At 30.6% G+C, this 22,863-nt stretch overlaps 2 protein-coding genes across 2 annotated transcripts; one reads left to right on the forward strand and one right to left on the reverse strand.

Moving 5' to 3' along the window:
• Positions 1–5,215: 5,215 nt before the first annotated feature.
• Positions 5,216–7,383, forward strand: LOC104210493 (labd-13Z-ene-9,15,16-triol synthase, chloroplastic-like). The gene is made up of 2 exons (XM_009759402.2): positions 5,216–6,339; positions 6,528–7,383. The coding sequence occupies exons 1-2, from the start codon at positions 5,413–5,415 to the stop codon at positions 7,152–7,154; spliced, it is 1,554 nt and encodes a 517-aa protein (XP_009757704.1). The 5' UTR covers positions 5,216–5,412; the 3' UTR covers positions 7,155–7,383.
• Positions 7,384–7,877: 494 nt separating this feature from the next.
• LOC104210492 (amine oxidase [copper-containing] gamma 2-like) lies at positions 7,878–21,194 on the reverse strand. Its single transcript, XM_009759401.2, has 5 exons — positions 20,521–21,194; positions 17,595–18,271; positions 16,686–16,799; positions 9,142–9,689; positions 7,878–8,200 (listed from the first exon to the last, which is right to left on the reverse strand). The coding sequence occupies exons 1-5, from the start codon at positions 21,140–21,142 to the stop codon at positions 7,990–7,992; spliced, it is 2,172 nt and encodes a 723-aa protein (XP_009757703.1). The 5' UTR covers positions 21,143–21,194; the 3' UTR covers positions 7,878–7,989.
• Between the last annotated feature and the right edge of the window lie 1,669 nt (positions 21,195–22,863).

A 22,863-nucleotide genomic window follows, 5' to 3' on the forward strand; every position in this document is an offset into this window, starting at 1 on the left:
AAAAAAGATAAATACAAATGCTGCCAAAGAGAGGTGTCACCTTACTTTTCTATTGCCCACGTATATATATATTCTGTAATTGCTGCACTGCCGTGGTTTAAATGGATACAATCTTAACTAAAATGTCGACACTTATGATAAAGATATAGTGAAAAGGAAACTATTGCTTTATTGTCTTATTTATTATTTGGTGGCTGCCATAATTTTTGGTATAGTAGTTGTGACTCATTCACATTATAATAAAAAGAACACTAGAATTTACGAGGTTCGACCAATTTTGCCTACTTCCTCGGACACAACCAATATTTTATTCCACTCCAAAAATACAAGTGAAATAATACTAAAAGAGAGAAGATACAAATTCCTTAAGAAGATAAGAAAGCAAATGAGAGGTGTGTTTCAATCCTAAACATTAGGCCTTCTTTTATAGGTGAAATTTCCATAAACATTTTGCCCACAACCGATGTGGGACTTTGGCAATCAACAAATCTCCACCTTGCAAAATTTCACATCTTCAATTTTCTCTCAGTAACAAATTTTGGTTGTGTCTTCATCTTCAATCTTCAGTGTTCAACAATGTTGATCAAATCCAAACAATGTTGAAACTTGACCGCAGTCACCACTTTTGTCAGCATATCAGCAGGATTCTCTGTAGTATGAATTTTCTTCATCGTGACTCCACCTTCTTCTATGATTTCTCGTACAAAATGATACCGAACATCAATGTGCTTCGTCCTTGCATGATAAACTTGGTTCTTCGCTAATTGAATAGCACTTTGACTATCACAAAAAATTGTGATACCTTTTTGTTCAACACCAAGCTCCTTTAGCAATCCTTGAAGCCAAATTGCCTCTTTCACAACCTCTGTAATAGCCATGTACTCTGCCTCTGTTGTAGACAAAGCAACTGTTGACTGCAAAGTAGACTTCCAACTAACTGGTGCCTTTGCAAAAGTAAACACATAACCAGTAGTTGATCTTCGTTTGTCCAGATCACCCGCAAAATCTGAGTCACAATATCCAACTACAGACTGATTGTCTTCCTGCTCAAAAACTAACCCGACATCTACAGTATTATGAATATACCGTAGAATCCACTTCACAGCTTGCCAATGCTCCTTCCCTGGATTGTGCATATATCTGCTAATAACTCCAACAGCTTGTGAAATGTCAGGCCTTGTGCAAACCATTGCATACATCAAGCTACCAACAACATTTGCGTATGGTACCTTTGACATATACTCTCGTTCAGCTTCATCCATTGGCGACATAGTAGTACTTAGCTTAAAATGGGGAGCAAGTGGAGTACTAACTGGCTTAGTCTTGTTCATCTATGCCAAAACATTGTAGTACTCTTTTCAAATATTCTTTCTGAGATAAACAGAGTTTCTTTGAACGTTTATCTCTTATTATCTCCATGCCAAGAATTTTCTTTGCCTCACCCAGATCCTTCATCTCGAACTCCTTCTTCAGTTGAATCTTCAACTTATCAATTTCTTCCGAATTCTTGGAAGCTATCAACATATCATCAACATATAGGAGAAGATATACAAAGGAACCATCTTTAAGCTTGCGCAAATACACACAATGATCGTATTTGCTTCTCTTGTACCCTTGCCGCAACATAAACTCGTCAAATCTTTTGTACCATTGTCTATAAGATTGTTTCAATTTATACAACGATATTTCAAGTTTGCACACCATATTTTCCTTTCCAGCAACTTTGAATCCTTCTGGCTGAGTCATGTAGATTTCCTCCTCCAAGTTTCCATGTAAAACGCAGTTTTTACATCCATCTGAACTAGTTCCAAATCCAACTGTGCTACCAAAGCCAACATAATTCTAATGGAGGAATGTTTTACAACTGGAGAAAATACTTCATTGTAATCAATTCTCTCCTTTTGAGCATATCCTTTGGCCACCAATCTTGCTTTGTAGCGAACATCTACTTGGTTAGGAAATCCTTCCTTCTTTGCAAATACTCATTTGCACCCAATTGCTTTCTTTCCCTTCGGGAGATTGGCCAATCTCCATGTATGATTCTGATGAAGGGACTGTATTTCATCATTCATGGCAATCCTCCACTTATCTTCTTTTGAACTTTTGGACTACATCTTTATAAGTGGTAGGAACATCATCAGCTACAATTGAGGTGACACAAGCAATTGTCTCTATGAGACGAACATGTTTTGTTATTGTCCTTTTTGGCCTGCTGGTTGCTATTGATTCAAGTTGTTGTTGAGGTTCCTGAGTTGGAATCTCCCTCTCTACTGGCTCTTCTTCCAGAGGATAAACTTCATTTGTTTCCTCCTCTGCTTCTTGTATAGGAAAAATAAATTTTCCCTCAAACTCCACCTGCTTAGAAGCACCCTCATTTTGTTTGGTATCTTCTGTTACCTTATTTACCATAGCAGATTCATCAAAGGTAACATCCCTGCTGAATATTACTTTCTTTGTCATAGGACACCATAAGCGATATCCTTTGACTCCAGAAGTAATCCCCATAAAAATCGCCTTCTTTGCTATTGGATCTAATTTTGACTCTGTCACATGATAATATGCAGTTGAGCCAAACACGTGCAAAGAGTCATAATCTACAGCAGGCTTTCTATACCATTTTTCAAATGGTATCTTGTCATCAATAGCAGCAGATGGTAGATGATTAATGAGGTGACATGCATATGTAATTGCCTAAGCCCAAAATTCATTGCCCAAGCCAGCATTGGACAACATACACCGTACCTTCTCCAGCAAAGTCCGGTTCATACGTTCTGCCACTCCATTCTGTTGTGGTGTATGTCTGACAGTGAAGTGTCAGACGATGCCATCATTTTCACAAACCTTATTGAAATGATCATTTTTGTATTCACCTCCATTATCTATGCGAATACACTTGATCCTCCTGTCTGTTTGATTCTCCACCATCGTCTTCCATTTGAGAAAAATTCTCAGCACTTCATCTTTACTCTTCATTGTATAAACCTACACTCTTCGGGAAAAATCATCAACAAAGGTTATAAAATATTGCTTCCCACCCAATGAAGGTGTTTTGGAAGGACCCCAAATATCAGAGTGTACATAATCCAAAATACCTTTAGTATTATGGATTGTTGTACCAAATTTTACCCTTGTCTGTTTTCCTTTAACACAATGCTCACAAAACTCCAAGTTGCAAGTCTTTACTCCTTTTAACAATCCTTGATCTGATAGAGTTTTCAAGGATTTTCCTCCAGCATGTCCCAAGCGCATGTGCCATAGCCTGGTTACTTCTGCCTCTTTATCGTCACTGGACGTCACTGTCGGTGTCCCAATAACTCTACTACCGCGATAGCGGTACATGTTATTGTTCTTTCGATTAGCCTTCATTACCACTAGTGCACCAGAGCATACTCTCATCACTCTATTTTCTACTATAATTTTGAACCCTTTTGATTCTAGGGCTCCACAGAGATGAGATTCTTCTTCAAATCTGGTACATATCGAACATCTGTTAATGTTCTGATCATTCCATCATGGTTCCTTAATCGTATTGAACCAATGTCATATGAGGTAAGAGGGTTGTTATCCGCTGTGTGGATGACTCCATATTCTCCTTCTTGAAATTCCACAAACCAGTCCATGTTGGGACACATATGATAACTACAAGCCGAATCCATCAACCATATGTTTGATGATGTTGATGACTCTGTTGTAACTAATGAGAAGTCTGAATCATCACAATCAGTTACATTTGAATCCATAATGGCCTTTACATTGTTATGTTTGGCCTTATTCTTCAACTTCGGATAGTCTTTCTTCTAATGTCCCTTTTCTCGACAAAAGGCACATTCATCTTTGCTGGGTTTAGATCTTGACTTGGATCTTCCCTTCTTTGTCCTCATTTGATTTTGGGGACGACCCCTCACAACCAGTGCTTCTCCTTCTCCGCCCTTTTATTTTTCTCCCTTTCTTTGTTCATAACTGTACAAAGCCGAACAAACTTTTCTAAGAGAAATTTCGTTATTCTCATGGAGTAGAGTAGCTTCAAGGTGCTCGTACTCATCAGAAAGTGACCCCAATAACATCAAGGCCAAGTCACCATCAAGTTGCATCCATATTTTGCAAGTCTGTGACCAACTTATTGAAACTGGTGATATGTTCGTTCATTGTGGTACCAGGAACATAGGTGAAGCGAAACAGTCTCTTCTTCATGTACAATTTATTTTGATTATTTTTCTTCAAAAATTTATCCTCCGGTGTTTTCCATAATTTACTTGCAGAAGTTTCCTTTGTGTATGGATATTTCTGCTCTACTCTCTAGCAAGGTAGGATCGAATGGTATCGCAAGCAACACGGCTGATAATTCTCCAATCTTTTTCTCCAATAACATCTGGTCTTTTTTCTTCAATGGCAAGATCTAGCCCTTGTTGAAAAAGGACATCTAGTACCTCGCCTTGCCACATCCCAAAATGTCCTGATCTATCAAAAATTTCTACCGCAAATTTCGCATTTGACACAATTCTTGTCATAAGTGAAGATGTCAACGATGACGTATTATTGACACTTGATATAGATTCTTCTTGTTTATTATCTCCCATTTTGACACAAATATTATTTAATAGCTGACGACACAAATCAAGATTATTTCCTTTCTGATGTGGAAGATCAGACTAAGCTGCAACCACAGAGCATACTAAGACAGAACCTTGACACAGTTACCAAGATAAATCTTTTCTGATGTGGAAGATCAGACTATGCTGCAACCACAGAGCATACTTAAACAGTACCTTGGCACTGATACCAATTGTTGAGGAAGCCAAATGTATATAGTGTGAATGAGTCACAACTACTATACCAAAAATTATGGCAGCCACCAAATAATAAATAAGACAATAAAACAACAATAAAAAGAACACTAGAATTTACGAGGTTCGACCAATTTTGCCTACTTCCTCGGACACAACCAATATTTTATTCCACTCCAAAAATACAAGTGAAATAATACTAAAAGAGAGAAGATACAAATGTCTTAAGAAGATACTAAAGCAAATGAGGTGTGTTTCAATCTTAAACATTAGGCCTCCTTTTATAGGTGAAATTTTCATAAACACTTTGCCCACAACCGATGTGGGACTTTGGCAATCAATGAAACAATACATTTTCCCTCTATTTTAGACCTTACACTTGTCCATATAAAAACTTGTCGTGACCGCAGCATAAGTACTAGAATTCTTTTAGCACTTAGCTACGCCTGGATTTCCATATCTATCAAAGACCCTTTGGCCTCACAAGCTGGAAATATGTCTTTATTGCATCAAAAACAAGAACATGACTTCACCCAAAACTGGATATATATCACATGCTTAGAGATAAAGATTATAAACTACTTCATTTTGAGGTATTAGAACCGCTTGAACAATATTCCCCGTAAACATGATTCTAGCACTGTTAAACGAGCTTGGTCTTGCACCTCTCACCATTTTAATTTTGTCACTGACTATCCTATGGTACTCAAATATATCACAGAACGAAAAATCCAGGTTGCTACCAGGGCCTCGTGGTCTACCAATCGTGGGATTTTTACCATTTCTCCGCTCCAATTTTCATAACCAGCTTACAGAATTGTCTCAACAGTATGGTCCAATATACAAGTTTTGGCTAGGAAGTAGACTATGCATTGTGTTGAACTCAGCATCCTTAGCCAAAGAAGTGGTTTGTGATCAAGACTCTATTTTTGCCAACCGTGACTCTCCAATAGCAGGATTGGCAGCCACATATGGTGGACTAGACATTGTATTTTCTCCCTATGGCTCCTACTGGCGTGACATACGCAAACTCTTTGTGAGGGAGATGCTAAGTAATAGGAACCTTGAGGCTTGTTATAGTCATCGCAAACATGAGATCAGAAAGGCAATCAGGAGCGTGCATACGAAGATTGGCAACCCCGTTGATATTGGTAAATTGGCTTTTGTAACTGAAATTAATGTAGTCATTAGTATGGTCTTTGGCAGCAATTTTGTTGAGGAGATGGAGAAGCATGGAACTGTTGGAGCAGAGTTTAGGGAATTGGTGACAAAAATTCCTCAACTGATTGGAGAGCCAAACATATCTGATTTCTTCCCTATGCTTGCCAGGTTTGATTTACAAGGAATAAAGAAACAGATGGAGGCTCTTTTGAAGTCAGTTGAAAGTATATTGGAACCTGTCATAAACGAACGAATAAAGATGCTTTCGGACAAAAGAAAGGGTGAAATCCAGGGGAATGAGAAGAAGGATTTTATACAGATCCTATTAGAGCTAATGGAGCAGAAAGACACAGGAACACCAGTGGACTTGCTGAAAATAAAGGCCATATTGGTGGTAAGTTATAGAGTCCCTATATATATTTTGTATAGCATTGCCTGTCTTGTTCTGCCTTAAACTTGTAACAGAAATCAGTTGAGGATTAACTAAGATGACTAATCAATTCTTGAATAATATTGAATGCCATTTGAATCAAACATCATCAAATTCTATCCCCTGACTTCATATATGTTTTTGCATTGTAGGACATTGTGATAGGTGGGACTGACACTACAATCACTATGGTCGAGTGGGTAATGAGCGAGCTTCTGAATAATCCAGAGATAATGGCAAAGGTGCAACAAGAATTGAAACATGTCATAGGCATGAATAACATTGTTGAAGAATCCCATTTGCCAAAACTACACTATCTTGATGCAGTTTTAAAGGAGACGCTACGTCTACACCCTGCATTACCACTACTTCTCCCTAAGCGCCCGAGCCAATCTGCAACAGTAGGTGGATACACAATGCCTGAGGGAACTAAAGTATTCTTGAATGTTTATGCAATTCATAGAGATCCTCAAGTGTGGGAAAATCCGACTAAATTCCAGCCTGAAAGATTCTTGAGTCAATCTACAAATTTAAACTATACTGGCAATAATTTCAAGTACCTTCCATTTGGATCAGGGCGGAGAATTTGTGCTGGCCTTCCTTTAGCTGAGAAAATGCTTATGTTTGTATTGGCCTCATTGTTGCATTCCTTTGATTGGAAACTCCAGGAGGGGGAAAAGCTTGATCTTTCAGAAGGACATGGGATTGTCATTAAGAAAAACAAGCGGCTTTTCGCCATCCCTACGCCCAGGTTACCAAATTTAGAACTGTATCAGTAAATTATCAGGAAGATGTAATATAGACTCTGAAGGAAGGGGCTAGACGTCACATCGTTTTGCCCACTGGTTATTGTATTTATAAGATCAAATACAATAATGTAAAATAAGAGATGTGATACCACTAATGTACACTAGTATTTTGAAATAAAATATGTATAATAGTTAGAATCGTGTTATCAAAGTATGATAACTTCATAGTATTTTATTACAGCCATTCTGGAATTTACCATGGCTATCTGTTGCTTCACTTGTTCAAAGTTGCAAATGCTTTGACTCCACAGTATCATATGAAATTAGCCTGTATCTATTGCAATTTTAAATATTTAGGCCATTTATATATGAATATACAAATTGTCTCATATAGCTTAAATTTTCAAGAAGAACTAACCCAAATAGATGTCCACCTAATCTCTTAAATTAAAAATAGCCGGTTGATGTATAATATATGTATAATGTGCATATAACTGTGTATAATCAATATATAATATATGTGTACCGGCTAGAAAAGTAAACAGTAAATCTGGCCGGCCGATGTATAATATATGTATAGTTGTGTATAATCAATGTATAATCTATGTGTACCGGATAAAAAAAGTAAACAGTAAAGCTGGCCAACTATTTGTTAACAATCCCATTTTTCAAAGTTTCATTGTTTGTGTTCAATTCCCAGTCAAACACAACATTTTCCTACAATAATAACATCAGAAATGAAATTGCAACTAATTAACTAACTAGTTCACTTTTTATTCATGAAATTTTGAGACTAAAATACAAGTCTATCGCCTTCTTTTATACATATTATGCACACTTGACAAGAGAAAGAACACACTGATGATCAAGCAGAAGCAGCAGCTTTGCAAATTGGCAGGTCATTTGGAGAATTAGGTGGAATCCTCAGAATTGGGTTGCTCTCAAAAAAATTCACTGGCTTTATCTCAAAACTTGATGATACTGTTGGCATAATTGGGAAGTCCTCTTGACATGGAATATGATGGAAACCTAATGTATACCACAGCACTATGTCTTTATTCTCAATTGGCCTGTCTCTGCAAAATACAAAGAAAGAGTGTTAATTACTCTAAAATTTCCAAGCCAATTCAAACAGTTCTATCTAAAGTCAAATAAAACTAATAAAAGGGTGTGTGGAAAGTTCTTATTTTGCAATTTATATAGATGTTCACATCATGAAAGATCACAATATTAAGGATGCTATGATCCTTTTTTTCCCTTCAATTTGTTTACTATATTTTTTCTTTTATCCCATAATTTCAAATACTTCACCTAAGCAATACACTTTGAAATTACAACTATATATTATGCTACAACTCTAACTCAGGAGTCTGGAGACGAGGTTAGAAGTTCAGTCATGGAATTTCCACCTCAAATAATTTTCCTTTTACCTCAAATCAGACTTTGGATTTTGTCGCCCTTTAAAATAGTGTTTACTCCTGAGCTTTTACACTACCAGTGTATTTTAGCCTGTTGTAGCAAGTAACATGCCTTATTTTTCAGGTCATTGTCTCATTTTTTATGGACGATTACCTGTAATTATATTTTAGGTGACTGAACTATCAATCTGAAGGGGAGCCTTGGAGTAACGATCAAGTTGTCTCCGTGTGACCTATAGGTCATGGGTTCGAGATATGTAATCGGCCATTGATGCTTGCATCAAAGTAAGTTACCTACATCACACCCCCTTGGGGTGCAACTATTCCCCACTACTAAGAAAACTGGAATTAGCGACGGGTAAATTTTGTAGCTAAACAACAAAATCTTCGCTAATCCTACTTAGTGACAGATTAGCAACAAATTATCAAAAAAAATTGTTAGCTACGAGCGATTTAGTGACAGATTATCGACGAAGTTCGTAGCTAATTCTAATTTTTTTTAGTAGTGCTCGGACCCTGCGTAAACGCTGAATACTTTGTGCATTGAACTGTGCTTTTTACTGAACTATCAATGTATAAGAGGGAATAATGTGTTTTACCTGTTAGACCAAACAGCAAGAGTATCATCTCCTTGACTTTGGTAAACAAACAAGCCAGCAGCCCATTGTTCAGATTCATTATAAGGAGTGACCCAAATTTGGTTATTAGTAAAAGCACCTCTCTTCTGTGGTGGATCATCAAGGTCAAGCAAACTAGCAGCAGTACCACCAGGAACAATTTTATAACCAGCAGGATTTCCAACTCTTGACTTCTTGTTAGGATTAATTACATGAAATTCTGAAGGATCATATAACTTGAGCTTAATTTGTGCATCTTTTTCAGTTTTAGCCACATTTCTAACAGCTTTTAAGTAACTTTTTCGTGGCGATTCGCCTGGAGAAGTTGTTGCTTTCTGGAGATTTACCTTCACGAAAGAATTGTTCGATCCATCGATATCCATATCAAGATGGAAAGTTATGTAATGATCATGGATTACACCAATTATGTTTTCTGATAAGAGAGTGCCATAGAGATACTCATTTTGGTTCACTTGATTCATGTTCACATATGGAGAGCCTTTCACCATCAATATTCCACTTAGTCCCACCTATGACAAGTATAACAAGATGTGAAAAATCGTTAGAATTAATATTAAAGGAATCTTAATGAGGGAAAAAGAATCTTGAGATTCAACTTGGAACTGATATTGAGATGTGACTAATCACCAAACAAATTACTACTTATGCAATTTATGATAAGTCACTAGTACTAGTACTATTTATGAGTTAGAACAAAATTAATATCAAAGGGATCTTAATGGGGAAAGAAGAATCTCGATGACTTAATGATTCAACTTGGAATTGATACTGAGATGTGACTAATCACCAAAACCACAAAAAGTACTTTCCAATTTATTATAACTAGTATCACTACTCGGCGATGCGCGAACAAATCATTTCAAATTGCGATGTAGGTTGTTTGAATCATGTACAAATAACCTTAAAATATAAACCTCTCAGATAAAAATTATATAACGTGAGAATTTAATTATGAAACATGATATGAAATTATTGTTCAAATCTCGTAGTGAACAACCAATTTTTTTAATATATATTTGTAGCAACCTAACCCCTTGATTTTGGTACTTGTATTTCGTTCCGTTGTCGATATTAAAGAATACTAAACATGCCATATTGTGATTTATCTTGTTCGAGCACATTAGATCATATTATCTTAATAAAATTCTTATTATCACTTTATTTTTATCTGGAAGTCAAATATATCTTATTCATCACATTACTTTTACATAAATTCTTTATTTTTGTTCTTTTCTTATAGTTATTGTATTATTTAATATTTAATATTATTATACTATCATATAATTTTTTTATTAGCTTATAATTAAATTGATGTCTTGCTTTTTATCCTTTTAATAGTATTTAATAAAAATAAATATTTTATTCTAGAAATTTGGTATATTTTTATGCTTTTATCCTCTTATTCATAATATTTTAATCATTTAAATTTATCAGTAATATTTTTAAATATAATTTAATTATTTTATTTTATCTATTTTTAAATTAATTTAAAGTATAAGTATCCTCCCACTACCTCTATTTTTTTTATGTACATTCTCTTCCCTACTACAAATGTTAATTAGTTTTTATATTAATGTTTTACCTAGAGCCAAAATAATGTCATATTTTATTTTAAATTGTAACTTTTAATTAGTCTAAAATATTGATACATAAGTTATTTGATTATCATGTTTCAAATGTACTGAGTTCTCTTATAATTAATTATGTATTAGATGCAATTAAGTTTTCTTTCCTTTTTAGCTATAAGATACAATTTAATTTTTAATTTTCATTAGTAAGATTACCAATATTAGAAATTTATTTTGTACTTTTAAAATTTTATTTAATCATAGAAAAAAATTCTTAATTGTTTGAACACATTATTTCTAAATATTATAGTAATATTTTTACTGTCATTTTAGTTCTTTACGTAATATTTTAAAAAACAAAAAAATAATCTCATCTCCAATTCAAATAATTCTTACCATTCTATTTTCCAAAATGGACCGCATTTTTAAAAAATTATGCTATGCATTCAAACTCAAACTAACACACTCGATTAAGATATTAATCATAGAAAAATACTTTCTTAATTGTTTGAACATATTAAATCTAAATGTTGTAATAATATTTTCACTGTCATTTTATTTCTTTACATAAATATTCTTTCTTTTTTAGTTTTAAGATACAAATTTAATATTTATAAAATTACCTATATTAGAAATTTATTTTGTAATTTAAAATTTTTATTTTTTATTATTGTTTTATTTTTCATAAGTAAGACTTCAATTTTGTGGTATTATCCATAATTTGAGCATTCACATCATAGTTTTAAGAACTTTCTAATCTCAAATTCAAATAGTCTTTTCTTTTAATTTTTAATAGTAAATTTCTAATAATTTAACATAATTTGCTATTTTTTTAATCTAATATATAGTCTTATTACACTTTATGTGGCTTTTCATTAACTTGTAAATTTATTTAATATCATTATCAACTACTTTTCTTTAATAATATAAGATAAATATATAATATTTTTAATTATGAAATAAATATTTATTTTGTTTTAAAAACATTGCTCGAAAAATTTAAATTATTTAAAATTTAATAATATTTTTAAGTATTGTATATTTATTTTATTTTATTTTATTTTCTAAACTTATGATTTATAAATGTCCTTACATTATCTCTAATTTATTTTTATTGTTCAATTTTTTTAGTTTTTGATTTTAACTATTAGACTTGAGTTATGTGGACTTATATTATGACTTTTCTTAGTATAATATAAAAAACTTTCTCATCTCAAATTTAAATAAGTTTTACCCTTTTTCCTATGATAAAAAATCTGAATTTTTATTTTTTCTCTATTTATTCTTTATTTTTGATTTTATATTATTCAATACCTAATATTATTACATTGTCATGTGAATTTTTATTAGTCTGTTTGAATTTAATATCTATTTTTACCACACTCATTCTAATATAATATAGATAAAAATTTAAAAACATTCTCATCTCAAATTCAACTAATTTTTACCATTCTATTTTCTTAATTGGATCATATTTTCAAAAAATTATGTTATGCTTTCAAATTTAAACGAAATGAACTTAATTCAAATATAATCATAGAAAAATATTTTCTTAATTGTTCGAACACATTATATCTAAATGTTGTAGTAATATTTACGTATAAAATATTCATTTGCACGATTTATCAATATTAATATGAATTTATTATTCTTGTTATTAAAATATCTTTTGTTGATTATTTAAGTTTTCTCTTACCTTATAAATAATTTGTATACTTTATATAAGATCTTATTTTGCTGCTTGAAATTATTTAATTTTTAAACTCAATAAATCCTTAATATCTTAAGTAAATTTTAGTTTTATTTTATATTTTAACTTACTCCAAAGTATAAATAGTTATAGGTTATCTCAATTTACGTCTTTATATATTTTTATTTTTTTCTATTATAGTTTTTAATTATGTTTTCACCTCCATATTTCTAGCTAATATAGAAAAACATCTATGAGTAGATCAATATATAAATATAAATATAGATATAGATATAGATAAAAATATACATATAAATTAGATATATAGATTAGATTTGTCTAAGATCTATGTAGATTATGTATAAGATTCATTAAACTACTTCCATTAATTATGTTTCTATATATAATTTTTAATTATTAATGTTGTCCTAATATTTCCAGGCGGCTTCATTTTAGCTTGTCACTTGGCTTAACCACAATGCATACTACTCTCCTTTTACTATAATATACTAGTATTAGTACCCGCGCGATGCGCGAACAAATCATGTCAAATTGCGATGTAGGTTGTTTGAATTATGTGCAAATAACCTTAAAATATAAACCACTCAGATAAAAATTATATAACATGAGAATTTAATTATGAAGCAGAATATGGAATTATTATTCAAATCTCGTAGTAGACAACCTATTTTTTGTTTATATTTGTAGCAACCTAACCCCTTGATTTTAGTACTTGCATTTCATTTCGCTATCAATATTAAAGAATACTAAACATGTCATATTGTGATCTGTCTTGGTTGAGCACATTAGATAATATTATTTTAACAAAATTCTTACTATCACTTTAGTTTTATCTTAAAATCAAATATGTCTTATTCATCACATCATTTTTACGTAAATTCTTTTATCTTTTTATTCTTTTCTTATAGTTATTATATTATTTATTATTTAATATTCTTATACTATCATATAATTTTTTATTAGCTTAATAATTAATTAATGTCTTGCTTATTATCCTTTTAATAGTATTTAATAAATATAAATATTTTATCCTAGAAATTTGCTATAATTTTGTGCTTATATCCTCTTATTCAGAATATTTTAATCACAAATTTATCAGTAATATTTTTAAATATAATTTAATTATTTTATTTTATTTTATTTTTATATTAATTAAAGTATAAGTATTCTCACACTACCTCTATTTTTTTATACATTCTCTTTCCTACTATAAATTTTAATTAATTTTTATATTAATGTTTTACCTATAACCAAAATAATATCATATTTTATTTTAAATTTTAATTTTTAATTAGTCTAAAATATTAATACATATGTTTTTTGATTATCATGTTCCAAATGTATTCAGTTATCTTATAATTAATTTTGTATTAAGATGCAGTTAAATTTTCTTTCCTTTTTAGCTATAAGATAAAATGTAATTTTTAATTTTCATTAGTAAAATACAAATATTAGAAATTTGTTTTGTATTTTTAAAAATTTTAATCATAAAAAATTATTTTCTTAATTGTTTGAACACATTATATCTAAATATTATAGTAATATTTTTACTTATTTTATTTCTTTACGTAATATTTTCAAAAACAAAAAAAAATCTCATCTCAAATTCAAATAATTCTTATCATTCTATTTTCTAAATTGGACCGCATTTTCAAAATATTATGCTATGCTTTCAAACTTAAACTAACTACATTCAATTTAGATATTAATCATAGAAAAATATTTTTTTAATTGTTTGAACATATTATATCTAAACATTATAGTAATATTTCACTGTCATTTTATTTCTTTACATAATTATTTTTCCGTTTTAAGATACAAATTAATTTTTTAATTTTTATTAGTAAAATTACCTCTATTAGAAATTTATTTTGTATTTTTAAAATTTTATTTTTATTTTTTATTTTATTTTTCATAAATAAAACTTCAATTTCGTGGTATTATCCATAATTTGTGCATTTTCATCATAGTTTTAAGAGCTTTCTAATCTCAAATTCAAATAGTCTTTTTCTTTCATTTCTAATAGTAAATTTTTAATAATTTAACATAATTTTGCTATTTTTTTAATCTAATATATAGTCTTATTACGTTTTATGTGGCTTTTTCTTAACTTGTAACTTTATTTAATATCATTATCAACTACTTTTCTTTAATAAAGTATAGATAAATATATAATTTTTTAATTATAAAATAAATATTCATTTTTTTAAAAAACTATTGCTCAAAAATTTTAAATTATTTAAATTAAGGAAATTTTTTTAATAATTGAATATTTACTTTATTTTATTTTCTAAACTTATGATTTATAAATGTCCTTACATTATCTCTAATTTATTTTTATTGTTCAATATTTTTAATTTTTGATTTTATCTATTAGACTTGAGTTAAGTTGACGTATATTATGACTTTTCTTATCATAATATTAAAAACTTTCTCATCTCAAATTTCAATAAGTTTTACCCTTTTTCTCTATGATACAAAATATGATTTTTTATTTTTCTCTATTTATTCTTTATTTTTGATTTTATATTATTCAATACCTAATATTATTACATTGTCATGTGAATTTTTATTAGTTTGTTTGAATTTAATATCTATTTATACCACACTCATTCTAATATAATATAGATAAAAATAAAAAAACTTTCTCATCTCAAATTCAAATAATTTTTATCATTCTATTTGCTTAATTGGACCGTATTTTCAAAAAATTATGTTATACTTTCAAACTTAAACTAACTGCACTCGATTCAAATATTAATCATAGAAAAATATTTTCTTAATTGTTTGAACACATTATATCTAAATGTTGTAGTAATAAAATATTTCTGCTATAAAAATATTATTTAACTTACTCCAAAGTATAAATAGTTATAAGTTATCTCAATTTACGTCTTTATATATTTTTTATTTTTTTCTATTATAGTTTTTAATTAATTTTTACCTCCATATTTCTAGCTAATATAGAAGAATATCTATGAGTGGATCAATATATAGATATAAATATAGATATAGATACAAAAATACATATAAATATAAATATAGATATTGATATAAAGATTAGATTTATCTAAGATTTATTTAGATTATGTATAAGATTCATTAAACTACTTCCATTAATTATGTTTCTATTTATAATTTCTAATTATTAATGTTGTCCTAAAATTGTCAAGTGGCTTCATTTTAGTTTGTCACTTAGCTTAACCACAATGCATACTCCCTCCTTTTAATACAATATACATAGATTCGTTATTTTCGATTTATAACTAAATTGATGTGATTGCTATTTGCTACTCCCTCCGGTCCAAAATAAGTGATTTTTTGGATGTTTTCACACAGATTAAGAAAATCACCTTTTACCATTAATTAGTAATAGAATTGACCATATTAACCTTTATTATCTCACATAAATACTCCTAACACATATTCCAACACTATTTACTCTAAGGACAATATAGAAAAAAAATAATTAATTCATTTTTGAAATATGGAAAAATCACTTATTTTGGACCACAAGAAAAATGCCAAAAAATCACTTATTTTGGACCGGAGGGAGTAGTTTGCTACCAATAATACTCTACCGGTTGGTTTTCCTGCATTAACTCTTTGTCGGATTCTAACTTTACTTTTGAAAAATAAAAGATTAAATCTATTTTCTGTTTAAATTAGGTATACAAAGATAACAATGGGAGTAACATATATACAGAAAACTACTTTAGTATCAAATATTAGGAGATGTTTATAATATTATTGAAAAAACAAATTAAAAAAATAAAATGCTTAATTAGATAGATGCAGATCAAGTAAATATTATTCCTTCAGGTCCTTTTATCTGTCATTTTAGCTTTAAAAAAATGGCCCAAAGTATCTATCACTTCCAGAAACCAAGAAGAGAGTTTTTATTTTTTATTTTTTATTCCGCCTTTGCAACTAAAGAAGGCCTAGAATTATTAATTATTCATTTTGAAACAATAAGAATAATTTAGTTGAATACCTTTAAATTTTGATAATCTAGTTTATGCTTGTTACTTGATAGAGTTTTGGACGGTAAATGAAAGGATTTTAATTTTGTTTAATTGACATGTAGAGTGAGTATAAGATTTTACACAAGTAGTCGGCAGACTTACTATTATTTACTTATTTTATCAGTATACATAGAATATTCATCGATTATACACATATTATATATAAATTGTAAGTATATTATTCTAAGATTATGTGCTAACCTTAACTCGGATAAGTCCATCCGTTTGAAACTCCCAATCCACAATGTAATCATAGTTTGCTACTGACGCTGCCATTCTCACCATTAACGTCACCTTTGGCCTCACTTCTCGAATCTGTCCAAAGTCTCATGCAAACGGAAAATAACAATCAGAAAACGTCAAACATAACTTAATTTAAAAAAACAAATGTGAAAGAACACTTGTTCAGTGACCAGTGTTGAGTGTTGACAAATAATGTATAGACAAATTTAAGTAGTTCTAGCTGAACCGCTAAATGTGAAGACGATTGATCAAATGAATGGTACTTGTCATGAAGTTACAAAATGGCACAAGATCAAGCTAATTTGTGTCCCCACCCCTTCGGGATATAGAATTCAAGATTTTAAGTTTATTAGTTTTAAATTATAAATTTTTTACTTATTGGATTTAAAATAAACTATTTATACATATTAAATTTTTTTTAATACAAATATAAAATTTAAGTCAAAATTACTAACTCTGCCGAATACATAACTTCTATTGTTGATACCCCTCCCCCATAACTTCTCTTTTTGCTTATTGATTTAAAATAAACTATTTATAGATATTAAAGAATTTTTAATACAAATACAAGATTTAATTCAAAATTACTAAATTCTGCTGAATACATAACTTCTAATAAGGGACAAAACAACTTCTTCTCAAATACTCCTATCAAACATTAACTACTCTAACACCTTGTGTTTTGGGGTGTCAATTCATACTCCTTTATCGGAAAATTACATTGTTTAGCTAGGTCAAAAAATTATTTTTATGTATATATACTATATATGTTAATTTTCCTTATTTTTTTTATATTTTGATACCCCTTAGTAAAAATTTTAGCTCCGCCGCTAATTGAAATTAGCCTAAAAATATTATATCACTTACAGGCAAACCAGTGATAGGAGATTCAGCGTGTCGCCATCCAATATCACCAGCATAGCTTTCAAACACACAAATCATATTCGAACGAACATATGGCGTTCCATCAGCTGCCACAAACACACCATCCATATAATATGCATTACGTGGGCAATCATTTAACGGGTCAAGTGGCATAGCTTGTAACCCGAACCCGTATTCTCCAGCATCCATATACGTCTTAAAATACCATGCATCCGAAGGATCCATATACGGTACAAAAAGCTCCGATGTAAATCCTTTGTACATCACATTTCTCATTTTCCCCGTATCCGGATCCTGGACCATGACCCGGGATATAATCACACCGGCTCTCGGGTCGGGTTTAAGGTGAAATTCCCAGTTTGCCCATTTCACTATATGGTTATCCTCTATAGTGAAACTTGGACCGTTTGGTTGTTCGATAGATATTGGCTTGAGTAAGTTTAGTTTTTGTGTATTTTTTTGAGTAGAGAAACGATAGTCTGTGTCGGCGGCCTTTGGTATTGGTATGTTCTTTCCCTCGTCTAAAATTTGTATAACTTGTTTGGTGTCTAAATCGAGTAGTACTGTTAGTCCTTCAATGGGTCTCATGTAGAAATTAATTGTGTCCTTCATTGTATAGCACTGAACTTTAATTACTCTTCTTTTCTCCTCAACTTTTCCTGAAAATTAAAATAAAGCAAAATTAATTAACAATGGACAATTGTATATATTAAAACCGCTAAGTATGTGTCTCATCATTAACCAGACAATAAGTAATAATGAGTATATTTAATATACTTATATTCAGTGGCGGAGCCACATGCGCCTAAGGGCGTCAACCGATACCCTTCGTCGGAAATTTGGAAATTTATAGTGTGTAGATAGGTAATTTTAAAAATAAATAAATATATATATACTATATATTGATACTTTGGTGAGTTTATTTCTTTATATTTTGACATCATTTAAAATTTGGCTCCACTGCTTATATATATTACATACCGAGGTACCAAGGACATATTAAATATTGCAGTACGCAGAAAAGTATCTAATGTCTGATGTCACAAAACAAAAAGGGAGACAACTGATAATGGAAAAAACTTATCCAAAATCTGATCATTGTACAACTCAACAATTATATAAGTATCTTCACATAGGTCACCATCAAACCGAAATTAATTACTAATACACATTATTTATTAGCTTGATCTATTACTTAACTATGATGGTATAATTTAGTGCATGTACACATCAGTGAGAATAATTTTTACCTCTCGTCATTTCGCCAAAAAGATGTTTGTATTGTTTTAATTTTTTTTTATCTATACTATATTAAAAGCACGAAGGCCCATAGCGAAATGTCGTTCGACTGTTTTACCCTTAAAAAATCGACTTTACACTAGATAAAATTGTAATTTCAGTTGCCTTCCTAATATTTAGGAATAAACATTCAATTACCATTTATGCTAATTTTCCTAAAGTTAGAACTTTAAAATCAACTAGAATTAATTTGTTAATCTTTCCTTATTAGATTGTATTACAATTTTATTTGCAATAGGAAGACGTGATTTTAATACAATAAAGACTTTTGTTTCAAAAGGAAAAACAATACTCTCTTTTTACCACGTCTAATCTCCATATCATTTGTAGGATTTTAAATTAAAACGTTAAAAAAAGAAGAAGAGAAGATTAATCAAGTACACTACTAAATTGATTAATTTCTAGAATACATAATAACTTACATATTGTTCTATCTATCTATATTAAATACACGAAGACCCTTAATGAAATATTGTTCGCTTTTTTTATCATTTAAAATTAAAATTCACATTAGACAAAATCGTAATTTAGTTATTATCGTAATACATTACTTTGAAATCAACTAATTTGGTTATAAAATATTTCTTGTGTTAAATTATGTAGGAAGTCCTAATATTTAGGACTTTAAAATAAATATTAAAGAAAGCTCGGTGCACTATATGTGCGGGGTCCAGGTAAGGCCCAGACCACAAAGATCTATTATCATTTACTTATATTGTTTGGGAGAAATAACAATATTACATTGTCTTAACATAAAAATTGTTTGGGGAGAAATAACAGTATTACATTATCCTTTGCTTATATTTGTTTACGACAATTTTTATATGAAATATGTTTGAACTTATAATTCTAAGGGGAGGACACTATATATTCTTACTATTAAATTAAGATGTATGTACTTAATTAACTATTTTTCTAATAATTAAATATAATTTTTAAATATTATGTGAAAACATCGATGAAGAGAAAAAGATGTTATTCGAGTAAGAAGGAGTTTAAAAAAGTATCTCTATTTTCTATATCATTGTAAAGGCTCGAATCCCAAATTAAAAATAAATAAATTATTTTTTTAATTTTTATTCAATAATTCAAATATATTATTTAATAATATTTACGTAATTTTTTAAAATTATATACTCATTGATATAACTACACGCGCAAAGCGCGTACTCTAAAACTAGTTGTTTAAAAATCGGAAACACTTTCACCAAAATGAAAACTTTCCATATACTAAACTTCTCCAAGTTTATTATAATTAAAAAAAAGGTATATCAGCCAGATACAACTTTGTAACATCGAGTTCATCTGAGTTCATCACTTTTCATGTGTAGTATAAATTTACTATGTATAAAAATTTACAATAACTATAACAAAAAATAAGACTGAATTTATAATTTTAAAAATATAATAGGTTCACCTCTACTTTCATTTTAAACAATGTTTAATTCATTAAATACAAGTTCATCTCCGTTTTGCCAATTTATTGAATACAATAAGACAAAAACTTTATCATGTCATGCTCAAACCAAAAACAAACACACCTAAATTGTAACGATATATAGTAAGAATTTCACCATCAAACTTGTAATATAAGAAAATTGACACTCACCATACCAACCAGTGGAGATAGGCAAACAAGCAAGATCACCCAAATCAACTCCACGCTGAATAATCGTACGGTTAAAATCAGAGTTACCAAGCGGGGCAGCAGTCGCCGTGATCATATCCTCGATAGTCAAGATCGGGTAACCCGAAAGATGATCCATTTCACGGTGGGTCACACGATCCGCCTCAATATCCACGGTGAGCACGTGCACATCACCGTGTGCACGTGCAACGACCGACGCCTTCCTCGACGGAAGCCGTTGGCCTTTTCTCCAATTCAACACCACCTCTTTCTCTGGCTCTTCAAGTACCACAGAGTGAAGTACATAACTACCCTTTACTTTAAAATCATCGAGGGAGTTAATAATTTTTTTCACCTTTTGAATTTCTTGTATGGTTAACGGGTCTAAAGGGTGATTTGGGAAATCGGCGTAGTGTTTTTTGTCTTTATTGGAATTTCGGAGAAAAAAAGGTTTTCTTGAACTGCACCATGGGGAGTAAGTGGTGCAGTCCAACAACTCAGTTGTGTGAGAAAGAGGAGATGGTAAATTTAAAAAAGTGAAAAATAAGAGCAAGATTATGCTCATGAGAAAGAAAAGATATCTAAGGAAGTTTCTTCCTTCCATTTCTACTGATGTTTAATTTTGTTAATTTTTCTCTGCTACTCTGGTACATGTGGTGGCTAGCTACGGTGTTAAATATATACACAAAGCTAGCTAAAGAAGTAGTGTACAAACAGACAAACAGAAAAATCAGAAACAACAGAGAAAAAGTATAGAAATATATTATGGTTATTGCATGAATGCGACGTGCCAACTTACGTATGAGAGATGAAGTTAATTTATAGGTTATGAATTTTTTTCTTTCTCGGTATCTTTTTTTTCTTTTTGGAATCTGTCATTTTGATATGCTATGATCTTTAATTTATTGCTTCTTAACTTAGCTTGTATGATAAAAGTTTAGTGCATGTCTTCATCAAAGTATATTTTGTATCAAACTTTACCAAGATGGTAGTGTATATCTACTCATTTCGTCATTATGGGGTTGATCGTTGCTTTTCACGCATATTATTGACAGGGAAGTTTTGGTAATAATGTAACAATATCATTCATATGTACGTTTACTAATATTTTACTTTACTGTACATGAAATAGAAGGGTAACAGCCCAGTTTCGTTAAACTTGCTGCTGTTAATTATGAGAAACAAATCATTCCTCCCTCCTAATTTCTGTTGTATTAAAGAATTTGAACCTTTTCATTATTAAAATAAATTGCAAAAGATTTCCATGATAATATAAAGAACGCCGACAAAAGAGTTTAGTTGGGAATAATAGCTCGTTTGGCCAAGCTGCAAAAATCAGCTTATTTTGAGAAGTGCTTTTTTTCAAAAGTACTTTTGGTGAGAAACAGTTTGTATTTGGCTAATTAGTTTGAAAAGCACTTCTGAGCAGCAATTAGTGTTTGGCCAAGCTTTAGAAAACTGCTTCTAAGTGTATTTTTTTCAAAAGTGCTTCTCAAAAAAGTGCTTTTGGAGAGAAGCTACTTTTTTCTGCTTCTCTTCAAAAACATTTTTTTTCCTTCTAGCCAAACACCTCAAATTGAGGCCAAAAATGCTTTTGGCAAAAAGAAAAACAATTTTGACCAAAATTAAGCTTGGCCAAACAGGCTATAAATGTGTTATGCAAATTGAATAGAAGTTTGGAACAACTTAAAAACATAAAGCAAAACACTTGGTTTTCGGACAGAGAGAATTATTATATAAAGTAAAACACTTAAGAAATTTGTTCTATAACGGAGTATTATATATTTTAGAGATTTCCATCCTCGGGAATCGTAATGGTGCCTGCTAGTACGAGCTAGGCAAGCCAATTAATTGCATAATTTATCTTTTTACCAATTTTATATTCATTAACAATTTCGAAATAATAACATTTAAACAACGGAATTTAACATGAGCGGAAGAAAGAAACAATAAGCTATCTGAACATGAATATCTAATACAACTGTTTGAGTCTCGACTACCCAGAATTGGTGACATAGCTTCACAGACGGTCTAAGAATACTACAAATAAAGGTCTGAAAGAATTAAATACGACACTGTCTCTGGAAATACATGTAAGAAACAGGAAGGTAGATAGAAGGAGACGCCAAGGCCTATGAACGTCTGCACGGCTACCTCGGGTCGCCTGATGAACAAGATTCAGCAATCTCACTGCGGTCCGAAGTCTACAACACTAAGGTCTGCACAAAAGAGTGTAAAATGTAGTATCAGCACAACCGACTCCATGTGCTGGTAAGTACCTAGCCTAACCTCGGCAAAATAGTGACGAGGCTAGGACCAGACTAC

This window comes from Nicotiana sylvestris, chromosome 8 (genome assembly GCF_000393655.2).
Source record: "Nicotiana sylvestris chromosome 8, ASM39365v2, whole genome shotgun sequence".
NCBI lineage: Eukaryota > Viridiplantae > Streptophyta > Magnoliopsida > Solanales > Solanaceae > Nicotiana > Nicotiana sylvestris.